We start from the raw sequence: 13,774 nt of genomic DNA, 5'->3' as shown, positions 1-13,774 counted from the left end.
CCTGGATTTTCAGAAATGGTGACGATAGAAAATGAGTTTGAACAACATTAACTGCAGTTTAACAAAGATGTTTGTTTGTGGTAATATACAAGGAGGGAGAAAGGTTTGCTTAAATTACTGATCACAATCTCTTTTTCTACACCCCACAAGGGCATCCCAAGAGGGACAAAAGGGCTATTAACTTACTGCATTCGGCTTGATTTCTGTTGCTTGTGATTTTTGTTTTCTGAGTTCCTGTCACAAAGAGTTTATTCCAGTTCATTGTCTCAGCATAGCAGAGGTTCTTGTTTCTCAGAATGCCAACATCACCATCACTTATTTCCTTGAGGGAGCGCAATCCCAGAGAGTGTATGTCTATGCTAAAAATGGCGAGAGAATACTGACCACTAAAATGAAAGAACAAGGGACAAAAAAGAACAACAGATGCAAAAGGATTAAATGTGGTTTTATGGAGTACATTTTCTTTTTGAATTTCACAGACCCATCCAGGTTACCGTAAAACTAAAATTTGTATATGGAAAGATACTGCTTGGTCCATCAAACTTAATTTATGTGACATTACAAATGTTTTTATGAAACATCTATTGTAAAGGTACTATATTCACATCTAATTCTCTGTAGGGACTGGAAGTTAAGTCCTCTGACACAAGACATGAACGCTGCATCACGTATGCACGACTACCATTTAGAGGTAAGGCTAAAGTCATTATTTTGCACTTGAGTCTGCTATACTACTAAGCATGTTAGTATAGCACCAAGCACAACGGGACCTTAATCCATTTTAGGACTTTGGGCACTGCTGTAATTCATGTATTTCAACCTGTGGTCCCCAGACCCCTGGGGGGTCTGCAGGTTATATTTAAGATTTCCACATCTCCATTTGAAATTTCTTAGGGGTCCACAAATGAAAGAAGGTTGAAAACCACTGGTGTAGAGGCACTAATTGATATCAGGGCCCTCATTGTGCTAGGCAGTGCAGCTGCACAGAATAAGAGAAAATCCCTGCATCAAAGAGCTTACAATTTACATTGAAGTGTCATTTTCCAAGTAACTGAGGCTCCTAAGTCAGGTAAGTGTTGCAATGTTGAGCAGAACAACACTGAAACACCTTTAAAAATTAGAGCCAGAGAGATTTTGTGCCCTGCTCAAGATCACAGAGGAAGATTGCCTCCGAACCAATAACTGAAGCCACATCTCAGAGTCCCCGTCCAGTGCTCTAACCACAAATCCATCCTTCCTCTCAGATATAAATAGGAATAATATCTTGACACAGTGACTTGGACACTTATGGCCAAATTGGTATAAACCTGGTATAAAATGGTGCAGTTCCAATGACTTCAACAGATGACTTCATGAATTTACACCAGGAGAGATTTCGGCCCAACTTTTGCAAAACCTTTTATTATTTAGACAAACCCAGCTGTAAGCACAGTTTATCTTGCCCTCATTTTGGCACATGGTTGACTTACTGTTGCTTTGTTCTGCCTCGTATAATTTCCAGATTTTCAAAAGCATAGAGATCTGTGGCATTTTCTGGCCAACCTTGAATCAACAAAAATCCTGAAACAGGAATAAAAAAAAATCACAAACCCAGCAACTTGAAAATGGGATTTTTATTTTGAATTCCTGTTGAGCTGGGGAAGACACTTTTACCTTCATCAAATCCTTATGAGGACTGGCAAAATGAAGAATTACATTTTAGGGAGTCTGCAGTTCTACTTAACGCTGCTTTGTAAACAGTTTACTTTCAGGCCACCAAGAGGGCTTAATATTGCACGAGTCTAACGTGTTATTGAGCTGTACATCCTGCAGCTCTTGAGAGACAACAGGAGTTTCTGCTCTTAACAGGAAATGCTGCAGTAGAGTGTCCCTCGGTTTCATTAGAACATGAGGACATCACTGGATCTTTCCAATAGTGGATGCCTTTAGTGAATGGAAAAAACTGAGTGAGGAAAAGCGCAGCAGAGTTTAACTGGTAAAGATATCAATTTCCCTGCCCGGATATTCGATGGAGAAAGAATTTGGGAAACTGACAATTACTCTTAAAGTACGTAGACATATCTAAAATGAGAGAGAAAAAGGGGAGTTCATGGTCAAGTCAATGGGTCCAATTCTGATTTTACACTGGCGTGAGTCTTTTGACTTCAATATAAGTATTCCTGGTTTATGTTGGTGTGAGATCAAAATCAGGTCCAGATTGCCCATCTGTGCTGCCACAGACAGCACTCAGTTGCGGATCCAATGAAAAGGCATTCAAATTGGTGACTCCCATTGGTATGATGCAAGCTACTGAGTACAATTCCCTAAAAAACCTTTGAAAAGATTTCCACAAATAGAAATGCAGACATTTCTTTGAGGATGGGATAGCAGTGAGCACCATTTCCTGTGCTCTGTTTCACACACTTCTTGGGTGTCTGAAAGTGTTTTGGTTTTGCTCTTTCATTGTCTGACAATTCAGCCCAAGGAATGGGCTGGTAAAACTGTACCCCTTTGACCAGATTCTGATCTGAGTTACATGTAAATCCAGAATAACTCCACCCACTGCAGTCGAAAGGTGTTACTCTGGATTTACACCTGTGCTGACTCAGATGAGTATTTAGTTTCTTGTGTCTTTCTTAACAAAAAATGTTTTTATTCCTGTTCCCCCTTTGTTTGTGTTTTCTGGGACTACACATCAGACAAAACTTTAAGCCAAACATATCACTACCTGATATTTCTTTAACTGTTTTGAAGATATCCAGTTTCTTTGGGTCCAGAGGTTGTGTTTTGGTGTAATCATCACTAAAAATCAAACAGATCATGCAATTTGAAAAAGAACACATCAACTTTCACTGCTACTACTGGTAAAAAACCAGCCTTGACCCCTCTCCCGCAACCACATATGAATCATTTGAGAACTTACCCGCGAAATGCTATTGGCAGAATGCTGACATCCCCATTGATCTTGGTACAATTTTTGAAAGAGTCAATATTTGTAGCATTTATGGAGAGAGCCAATTTCAGTTCACCTACTCCAATCCCATTGCAGACTGTTAAAATGGAGACACAAAAGCTGCAGGTTTTGTAGGGATTTTAGTAATGAACAAATTTAAGAAAAGAAACATCCATGTGACATTATTCTGGATAGAGTCAATTGTATCTGTGGTATCTTTAGATCTGTAGCTATAAATTAATTACAGAAATACCTAAGATGAGCCAGATGACAAGACATGGTAATTTGAGAAAACTGGAGTGCATAGGCAATGTGGAACTTAGACATGCACAATAAGGTACTTTACACTGCTCTGGTCCTGTATGGTTAATAATTAAAACAAAACAAAAAACAAAAAAACAGTATTTGAGGCTAAAACCCAGAAGGAAGAGAAATTAACAGTTATAAGCAAGGGCGAAAGACTGTTTTCAGATAAGTTTTTTTAAAAAGGGCCAGATTCTCATCTCACTTACACGTGTTTCACACCAGGCTATTTCCTGTGGCTTTAATAGAGTTTCTCCTCATTTACACTGGTGTGAGAGGAGAATCAGGTCCTGAGAGTGAGTGAAGGGGAGAGATACATGACAGTAGCTGAAGACGTAAAAGCCCTTTGCACCAAGTGGCGGGACTATGGGAAAAGACAAAGAGGAGAAGAGAGAGACACAGATCTACGAGGTAGATGGCTGCAAGACTACTAAACGGAGCGGGCAGTGAGTGGGGAACCAATAGGACTGTGTAAAGATGGGGAGAATATAGATGTGCTCCTTGGTACAAGAGGGCAGGCAGCTACATTCTGTACCTGATGGGCCCGGAGAACTGAGGTTTGTGAAGGCCATACAGCTTGGACTCTTAATAGTCAAGGTGAGAAGAGAGGCAAGCATGCGTGTGTATCTCCAGCAGAGGTAATGTCAAGGCTGTGATGGGAATGAGTAATATTGCCTTACAAACATATAGAAGGTCTGGATATGAATAAAGGCATGGCCTTAATAAACACTGCAGAATCCACAAAGCAGTCTGGACTACGGAGTGGGGGGTGGTGGACAGGCAGCTATGACGATACATATGAAGTTGAAACACTAGGATACGAGTAAAGAGTTAGTTCTGTTCAGTTGCTAGAGGTTTAGGCACATAGAAACTGCCATGCTAGATCAGACCCACAGTCCATTTAGTCCAGCATCCTGTTTGTGACAGAGACCAGTGCCAAATGCTTCAGAGGAAGGTACTAGAACCCTGAAGTTGACAGATGTGGGATAATCTGCTCCAAACCTAGTCTCATCTTTGTGGTTATTTTCTAAGATATAAGATGCGGGCTGCTCAGCTGCCTGTGCGGCCTGGGATCTAGTGTAAGCCAATAAAAGTGCACGGACATGTGCCTGCTTCTCCAGACAGACCCGTTTTTGTGTTATTCCCATGTTCACAAGGTTGGCGAGAGTAGGGGACGGAGAAGGTGGGAACACAAGTGAGGCAAAACTGTACAGGAAGCAGCATTTACTTTCTGCACATGCTGAGTGAGCCAGCCAGCCTGAGTACATGCTCTGGAGCATTATTTCCCTGCTAAACTACTCGCTTAGGCCTCCATATTATTATTACATATTTATATTGCAGTAGCACCCTGAGGCCCCAATTAGGATCAGGGTCCCATTTGGTTGGATGCTTTGCCAAGTAAATTCTCTTTAAGCTAAAAAAATATTCATATCTTTCTGCACTTTTCGTACCTTTGCTACACGGCCCATCGCATTTTTTACATTTCCGAACACCGTTTTCTTCCACCTCATAGGTATCGACATTACACGAGCGAACACAGGATCCATGGTCTGTCACCACATAGTTATCTGCAAAGACAGAAAGGGAAACCCGAAGTAGGCATTGAAACAAAGGAGAGATACGTTGTGGTTTTTTTCTCTCTGTTCTGTCCATGGTCTTTTAAACTTTTTTAAAAGACCATGGACAGAACAGAGAGGAAAAAAAACCAAACCAAACCAAACCAAAAACACACACGACAACGAATACAGGAGTTAAACAGAAACCACATGCTTTGTGATGTGATACAAAAATATGCTGTTTAAACATCTGTGGTAAGACCTGACTAAGAACCCACACCACTTCATTTATGGGCTTGCACTTGTGCCATTGAAGTCAGTGTGAGTTTTGCCACTGACTTCAGGGGGAGTGCGATCAGGCCTTATAAGAGGGCTCAATGGATTTTATAAAATGTTTCTTTTTGGCACTCATCAGTAAAGACTAAGAAAACCTTCAAAATTCAAACTCCACTGGCTTCCACAGCAAAGTAGCTGAGGAGAGTGAGGAAATCCCTCAGTTTGGGGGGGGGGGGCACTAAATTCAGAGGGCCTGAATTGGTTGGGAGAGAACAGATAGCGACCTCCTCCTGCAACCCACTATCTTCCCTGGTCTGATCAGATTGCAGGCTTAAGTGAACTTACGTGGACATTTTTTCACACAAGTGGCTCCAAAACTGTATTTTCCATCTGGGTTGACATCCATCTGATAGGTGGTTGGGTTGTACAGCACTAAAGGCGGACAAGTATCCTTACAGGTTGCTTCATCCTGAAACTTGCGGCATGCCTGCCATTGATCAATGTGACAATTGTACAAAGTGAACTACCGTCTATATTTACAGAAATACGGAACATACACTAAGTTTATATTATCTATTTTATAAGGCTGCTAAGGCCAGATCTAAGAGGTTCTTAGCACAAATGGAGGTGCAGAGCACTTTCCAGGATTAGGGTCTTATGCTATGAGGTGAAAGAATTCAAGGGTATAAGACAATCTTGTTTGATATTTACAAAAAGATATTATGAGGTTTCTTAATCCGAATGGACTCGTGCAAATAATTTCTACATTACAAAGGCTCTATCAACCCAGGTGCCAGCACTGGATCAGACCCCTGATGGGGGAGATCCTTAAACGTGTTGGAGTTCCCATGGGTTCCACTTAAAAATAGGGCTCTGTCTGCACTTTTTGGATTGCATGAACAGAGCCAAGAAATCAGAAACCAGATCAAGACAAATGGATGTTTTCTTTGCTGGCAACTTTTGAATAACATTATTGAAATCAAGTTCTCTGCAGTCAATTACTGACCTGGACAGTTAAATATTAAAGTAAAGCCATTAGGCTTGGCTAGAAGTAATGAACAGTTTAATGGGCATTTATGAAGTGCAAGTCATTTCTACAAAGCTAATTCTACATTCAAGTTGACAATCTTCCTTCCTTCCTTCGTTCTTCCATAGGCTTCCTGAGAAGAAAGAACTAATGTTCCCTCCCACAAATCAAGAAGAACATAATTAATATGATTTGTTTACATCTCTAATGGGCACAAATATATATCCAAACAAAACAAAAAAAAAGAGAGACTGGACCATTTCCACAGAAATTGCTTGAATTCCACTTAATTTAGTGTTAAACCCACACAAGATGGAATTACTGGTTTAAAAGGCGACCAGATTAACAAAACGTAATATAAATGGAAACGCTGCAACAGTTAAAAAAAAAACCAAACTAATGTAAACAGGTTTTTCTGGATTCCATCCCCTTGAGTGCTGTGAACCCTAGCCGAGTTGTTCTAGTAAATGAAAAAACAGAAAAAGGAAATGGCATAGGCTATTCTCATAGGCTAAATGGAATGAAATACAAAAAGGGGATTAAAAATTATAAGTAAGTTTCATTTTTAAAAAACCTTTGTTTTGAAATTCTAAAGCTGTTTTTGCTAAGTGTGAGAAATACAGGAGCCTGAGCATCAGCTGGTGTAGATTGGCATAGCTACACTGAAGTGGAGCGCTACTGATTTACATCAGTGGAAGATCTGTCCCATACATATTTTAATAAGACCTTTTGTGTTTAGTGGCGTTTTCAAGGCTCCTAAGATAAGAAATGTTACAGCGCATTCAGCCCAAAGCCCGGCTGCTGCTGTTGAACTTTAAAACATGTTACTGCAGTATTACCAAGCAGTCACTCTCGCGAGGCCCTGTACACCCAGCAGCACACTGGTTATGACAACAGTCACTGGGCTCCTTTCCCCTGCATCGGCCTGAACACTGTTGGGCACAGATGGATTTTGTTACTGAAAGACAGAAAAAACCCAAATTAAAATGTGTACATGCTAATCCAAGATCTACAAGTACGGAGAAAACTCAGGAGAAAGAACACACGGGTCGAGCCTCTCGTGGAACACCAATTTCCACTCTCATCATGAGGCGAAATTTGTGGGATGGGAAGGCCAGAGGGAGTTTCTGAGATTTTCCTTACCAGTGTATTAGAGCCAAATTCAATTCTCAATTACCCTGCAGTAAGGCCTCAATTCTGCAAGGTGCTGAACACCTGGCCCTGATCCAGGAAAGCAAATTAGTGCATGCTTAAAGTTAAGGGCATGCTTACGTGCTTTGTGGGAAAGGGGCCAGTGCGCTCAGCACCTTGCAGGACCAATCCCTATATCAGGAATAACTCCACAGGCATCAGTGGAGTCACTCCCAATTTACAATGGCCTAAAACAGCAGAATTGACCTTTGTATCTAATCGTTTTAGTGATGTAATAAAATATCAGCTGATACTACCTTTGGCATATCAACTTGGCAGGAAAACCAGCTTTACACTAAGAGGTTACAGTACGTATTCTGGATGTCATTAGGATTCCTGTTAAATATACTAAACACATTCCTAAAGTGGGAAGACAGAGGAACCCATCTCCCACAACTTATTTCATAGGCCTTCTACATTGTTTTTTAAATGTCAGTACATTAAACTAAGTTTTCCACTCTGTTACGCAACTTCCATGGGTTTACGCCAATGTAACAGGAAAATGTGGACCAGAAGCTGTTTCTAATACCAAAGCAGAACAATCCAACATTTTTTCAGTATCAAAAGCATCTGGACTAGAGTAGTGAAAAAAAAATCAATCATTGGCTAATGTGTGTTTGCACCACGGCCCTAGGCAGGACAGAAACAGAATTGCTCAACTACGTGTCCTTCACGGCAAATTGATTTTCCTTGGGCTCAAGGGGTAGGTGCCTGTGTTATTTGAGCAGGAGGATCTGATGAATGGTTATGGTGTGCAGCATGGTGTCAACTATGAAGTTCCCAGATGGACACAGATTAGTTACAATATTTTAAAAATTCAGAAATAGTCAGACTATAGTTCAATCACAGAGTTAACACTTAAATTGTCCGAGAATGGCACTCTGCTACCGGGTAATCAACCAGTGTGGGCTTGTTTCTTTCCTCTTCTATTTTTTGTTTTAAAATTATTATTTACTTTTTCTTTCTGTTACACTTTTGCAACTAAGCTTCATTATTTTGTGAGCTCACTTTTGTAACCAAATACGACATTTTCAATTAAACATATTATCTCCAAAATACACATAATTAGTCTGGCAGCAGTTCCTCCACACAACCAGAAACAGGGGGATAAAAGACACATTGTTACACAACAAGAGGGTTTTTAGATCATTTTCATAAGCACCAGCAGGGGTGTAAAACATTCTGAGAACAATTGACAAAAGCTTCCCACTGGAAGTATATCATGGCAACTGTTTATATTCTGTACAGTATATTTGTTCCACGTTTGTTCAAGGATGGAAAGAAATATCACACAAAACTTTCCCACACATGGAATGCATTTCTGATAGACCAGACTCATAAACAGCTTAACAAAATGAGTATTAATTGCTAAAGAAGGCCCAATCCTGCAAACTCATATATACTTGCTTAATTTTATGAATCCTTGACTAACTCCATTGAAATCAATGAGTCTACTCATAGTAAACATGGTTAAGCACACACAAACGTTTGCAGGATCAGGATCTAAAGTTCTTAAGGCCCAAGGGATAGTATTATCTCTGGGTACCATGTTAACAATGGGCATGATCCTACAAGTGCTTTGCGTGTGGAACTACTATTTATATCAATGGGAGTTTTGTTGTCCCATGGTGTCCAGTATAGGGTGTTTTATGGGCAGGAAATTAGCAAATATTTGAATGCTTTTTTTTTCAACCTGCTCTAGAAGCAATGTAGATGGGGTTCGATACCTGACCTGGGAGCAAGATACTGAGATTTAAATACATTTGTAGGGCTGGATTCTGCTGTAACTTATGCAGGTTTAAATCAGGAATATTTCCACTCAACTCAGTGGAATTACACTAGTGTAAAACTGATGTTAGGGAAGAATCAGACCCATAGTATTTCTCTGAATGCAAACTACCCTTATTATAAAACAATAAAATAATAAAACTATCAAAGAAAGAAAAAGTATTCAAATTACATTCTCTATCAGTCTTTATATACCAAAAAGTAACATCCTCACAAGATCTTAAGTGTCTCTGGACATTTTGTGTTTGTTGTTCTCTTGATGCCCAAGGCAAACATCCAATGTGCAAAATTACAGGGTAAAGCGCATTCAGCCTATAAGCGATGTGACTGCCTAAGGATCCCAAAGTGTTGCATAAATAATTAAAACATCTCTCCCATACTGTGAATCCCTTGGGCCATGCACCTTTTAAAGGCCATCACTTCATTTTCTGAGGGGAGTAAGCACTTGCTTTATATGCTTGCAAGGTATAGAGTTGTGTGACCTTCTCTGGAAGGAGTGTGACTTTCTCTTATGTTGCAAGGAATTCTACTAATCAGATTTAAAAAAAACCCCACAGTTGTGGTGAGTTATTTCTAGTCTCATCCTAAAATATTACATAAGAGTTTGTCTGTTAATCCATAATCATTCTATATGAAAGAATAGTAGTGGAGAAAATTCACATTACAGCTACTTCATTATCCCTTTATAATTATTAAGGCCTATATTTTCACAAATTTGAGAAAAAGCCAGGGGAGGCAGGAAAAGTACTTCTAAACGGAAAGTGCCATGCAAAAGCTAAGCATTCATCGGAAAACCTAGGTCCAACCCAAATTGTTTTGGGGTTTCTCTGCTGTTTGCCAGGCCCCCTTTCTCTCCACAAACACAGTTGCTCAATAAGAAGCTGCAATGTCTTTTGTCTGCCTTGCAATTCTGATCTATTAGAAGAGGGGTGCATGCACATGCAAGCACATAGTGGAAGTTACTACTGCAAGGATCAGCATTAACTATCACTCAGATATCTGTCAGATTGCTAGAAGAGCATGCCACACAGATCCATGGTGTGTGTTCTCTGTAAACCACTTGTCACCATGTCAGAACTTGACACGGACATTATTCAGTGAATCAAACAAATACCTAAATGCATACAGCCAAGGATATTTTAAATTAATCTGTGGACTTACATGTCTGGCAGTCCTCTTTGCCGGCACCCCAACAGTAGCCTTCTGTACAATTTGCATGACACTTGGGACCTAAAATGTAAATTGATAGGAAACCTTTATGACATAATAAATCTGTACATGCAAGCATTAGATAATACACCTGGGCGGTCAGGAATAGAATCTCAGTCTTTCAGTCACAAAATATCCCCCAGATGCCTGTTACCAGAGCTAAAGGAGAGCTTCTGTGCCACGCACAGAACAATGAGGATAAAAACAAACATTAAAGAGATACCCATTCAGAAGCACTGTCCATCCTGTGCAAAAAATAATATGTGATCCTGTAATTAATTGTATCCAAATGCATACACACGTATGAGGGGCGGGGCGGTAGTAGGGATGGAGCATGAGGGAGACGGAGCAACATCTTAAGTCTGGCATTTCCTAACGTTTCACTGCTTGACTTAACTTTCTTCTAATGCAGTCTTCTTGTAAGTGATTTCCTAAGTTTTTAAAGACGCAAACTGAAAAAACAGAAATTCTATCATATGGAACCATAGTGACCTCAGCATAGGTCATTGGCAGGGTTGGGTCCACAGCACAGACCTGCGCTACATGAGCTAATGACATAATGGTAGTAGCAGGCAGCTATCCTTTATGTGCATTAGCCACTAGAGGAGAAGGAATCACGTTGCCAGTGGATTTTGTAACTATTTGCTGACTGCAGAGGAATACTGAGACTGAATGCCATTCTAGACTCTGGAAAGGGAATGTAGTTTAGTAGTTACAAACCCTTCTTTTCCTGTTCTCACTTATCTGTGTTTGTCCTTCTCTGTTCCTCTCCATCCTCAGCTTCTAACTTTGTCTGTTCATATCCACTCCCCCCATCTTCTGTCCCTCTCCACCCCTCCAGTTGCTGTATCTGTCTCCCTCTACTCTTACTCTCCCTGATCTCTCTGTGCATGTTTTGCTCCTCACCCCCCAGCTCCACTATTCCCTGCATTTCCCCCGAACATTTAAGTCAGGCTGCTTCCTCTTTACTGCTTCCCACTAACTAGGTTCCAGTAGGGGGGCACTGAGGGCACAGGAGAGTCTGCCTGCTCTTGGTTCCAGTGCTAGGCACCATAGTGGCCACCAGCACCTTGGAGAAGCACTTAGAATCATGGAATTGTAGGATTGGAAGGGAGCTTGAGAGGTCTTCTAGTCCAGTCCCCTGCACTCAAGACAAGTATTATCTACTCTATCCCTGACAGGTGTCTGTCCACCCTGCTCTTAAAAATCTCCCATGATGGAGATCCCACAACTTCCCTCGGCAATTTATTCTAGTGCTTAACTACCCCGACAGGATGTCTTTCCTAATGTTCAACCTAAACCGCTCTTGCTCCAATTTAAGCCCATTGCCTCTTGTCCTATCGTCAAAGGTTAGCAGAATAATTTTTCTCCTTCCTCCTTGTGTAGTCGTATACTTCAAAACTGTTATGACGTCCCCCCCTTAATCTTCTCTTCTCCAGACTAAACAAACCCAATTTGTTCCATCTTCCCTCATAAGGTCATGTTTTCTAGACCTTTAACATTTTTGTTGCTCTCTTCTGGACTTTCTCCAATTTGTCCACATCTTTCCTGAAATGTGAAATCCAGTTGAGAGCTAATCAGGTGGAGTAGAGCGGAAGAATTACTTCCTGTGTCTTGCTTACAACACTCCTGCTAATATATCCCAGAATGATGTTTGCTTTTTTTTGCACCACAGTGTTACGCTGTTGACTCATATTTAACTTGTGATCCACTGACTCCCAGATCCTTTTTGCTTAGTACTTCTTCCTAGGCAGTTATTTTGCATTTTGTAGGTGTACAATTGATTGTTCCTTTCTAAGTGGAGTACTTTCCCTTTATGCTTATTGAATTTCATCCTATTTACTTCAGATGATTTCTCCAGTTTGTCCAGATCATTTTGAATTCTAATCCTATCCTCCAAAGCACTTGCAACCCCTCCTAGCTTGGTATCGTCCACAAACTTTGTAAGTGTCCTCTCTATGCCATTATCTAAATCATTGATGAAGATACTGAACAGAACCGGACCCAGAACTGATCCCTGAGGGACCCCAATCGATATGCCCTTCCAAGCTTTACTTTGAACCACTGAGAACCACTCTCTGGGAATGGATTTCCAATCAGTTATACACCCACCTTATAACTCCATCTAGGTTGTATTTCCCTAATTTGTTTATGAGAAGGTCATGTGAGACAACCCTTACTAAATTCAAGATATATCACATCTACTGCTTCCCCCCATCCTCAAAAGTTGTTACCCTGTCAAAGAAAGCTATTAGGTTGGTTTAATCTGATTTGTTCTTGACAAATCCATGTTGACTGTTACTTATCACCTTATCATCTTCCATTATCATCTTCATTTGCAAGGGAAGTTCTGCTTCGCCCCTGAAACCCTGGACTGGAGAACACTCAGGGCTTGTCAACATTACAGTACTGTACTGCTTAGTGAAGATGCTATCTATGCCAATGGGAGAGCTTCTCCCTGTGATGGCTGACAGGTCAAGTTAGAGCCATAGGCCAGTTCACTTGTGTATATCAAAGAACTTAAATATATTAGTATATATTCAGGTCAATTCACTTCTTTGATCTCTGTTAACACATGAGATGTTAACTATATTGTTTTCTCCTATCTATACCCTATTGTTTACTATTATATTACATTTACATTATGCATGTCTGGTAATTGGATCTAAGTATGTGTTAATGTAAGGTGTAAGAACTTCATGAAAAGTTATGGAACTAATGGAATGTTACTTGTATTATTTTCACTTATCTATTCCTATTATAATGTAATGGCAGACTTTTGCCTAATGTATATCCCTGTGACTGAATAACTCATTGAATGCAAATAAAGACAAATGCTAAATTCAAAGCAATTGGTCATTGTGTGAGTAAAAACACTTATTAGATTGTTGTCTGGAGAAGAAGCTATAAGTACTGATTCAAAGAGATATCCTTTATCTCTGGACTGTTTGGATTCTAACAGGCGGAATAATTGAACATGAAGATGGAGATTCCCAGAATTATTCGGGTAGACTTAGAAAAGACTTTTGGAAAACTAGCAGATTACTACATCTCCGCTATCATTTTGGACTTACAAACTTTGACTCACCAATTATTGTAGTTTATCTGCTTTCACCTTCAATACCTCTCATTCTTTTTTTTTAGCGAACAAACCTATAGTTAGTTTACTATAGAATTGGCTGCCAGCATTGTCTTTGGTGTGAAACCCAGAGTGCCAGCTGATCTGGGGGTAAGTGACTGGTCCTTTGGTACTGGGAGAAACTTGATGTGGTATGATTTTTTTGTTTATGTGACCATTATCACCAAAGTTCAGTTTGTCTGGGAGGCAAGGTAGGCTGGAGAGGCTAAGGACTGTCTGTGACTCCATGGTAAGACTGGTATAGTGATCCAGGAGTTCACACTTGTTACTGGCTTGGCGAAATCTAATAATAGAATATACCACCAGTTTGGGGTGTCTGCCCTTGTTTTCTGAAGTGTGCCCTGAGACAGCCA

At 40.3% G+C, this 13,774-nt stretch overlaps 1 protein-coding gene across 5 annotated transcripts in view; it reads right to left on the bottom strand.

Moving 5' to 3' along the window:
- EGFR (epidermal growth factor receptor) overlaps positions 1 to 13,774 on the bottom strand; it is a 218,716-nt gene that overhangs the window by 50,310 nt on the left and 154,632 nt on the right. For all 5 annotated transcript variants that reach the window (XM_067550361.1, XM_067550365.1, XM_067550363.1 and 2 more), the window contains 8 exons: positions 10,235 to 10,303; positions 6,934 to 7,052; positions 5,413 to 5,554; positions 4,687 to 4,803; positions 2,903 to 3,029; positions 2,708 to 2,781; positions 1,470 to 1,560; positions 187 to 386 (listed from right to left, as the gene is read on the bottom strand). In XM_067550361.1, the coding sequence (XP_067406462.1) occupies positions 187 to 386; positions 1,470 to 1,560; positions 2,708 to 2,781; positions 2,903 to 3,029; positions 4,687 to 4,803; positions 5,413 to 5,554; positions 6,934 to 7,052; positions 10,235 to 10,303 (939 nt within the window). The remainder of the gene's footprint in view (positions 1 to 186; positions 387 to 1,469; positions 1,561 to 2,707; positions 2,782 to 2,902; positions 3,030 to 4,686; positions 4,804 to 5,412; positions 5,555 to 6,933; positions 7,053 to 10,234; positions 10,304 to 13,774) is intronic.

This window comes from Emydura macquarii, unplaced genomic scaffold, assembly GCF_026122565.2.
Source record: "Emydura macquarii macquarii isolate MOO-44397 ecotype Brisbane River unplaced genomic scaffold, CSIRO-AGI_Emac_v2 contig_1263, whole genome shotgun sequence".
Taxonomy (NCBI): domain Eukaryota; kingdom Metazoa; phylum Chordata; order Testudines; family Chelidae; genus Emydura; species Emydura macquarii.
Note: the sequence above shows the minus strand (reverse complement) of the source record. Positions and strands in the feature narration are given on the sequence as shown.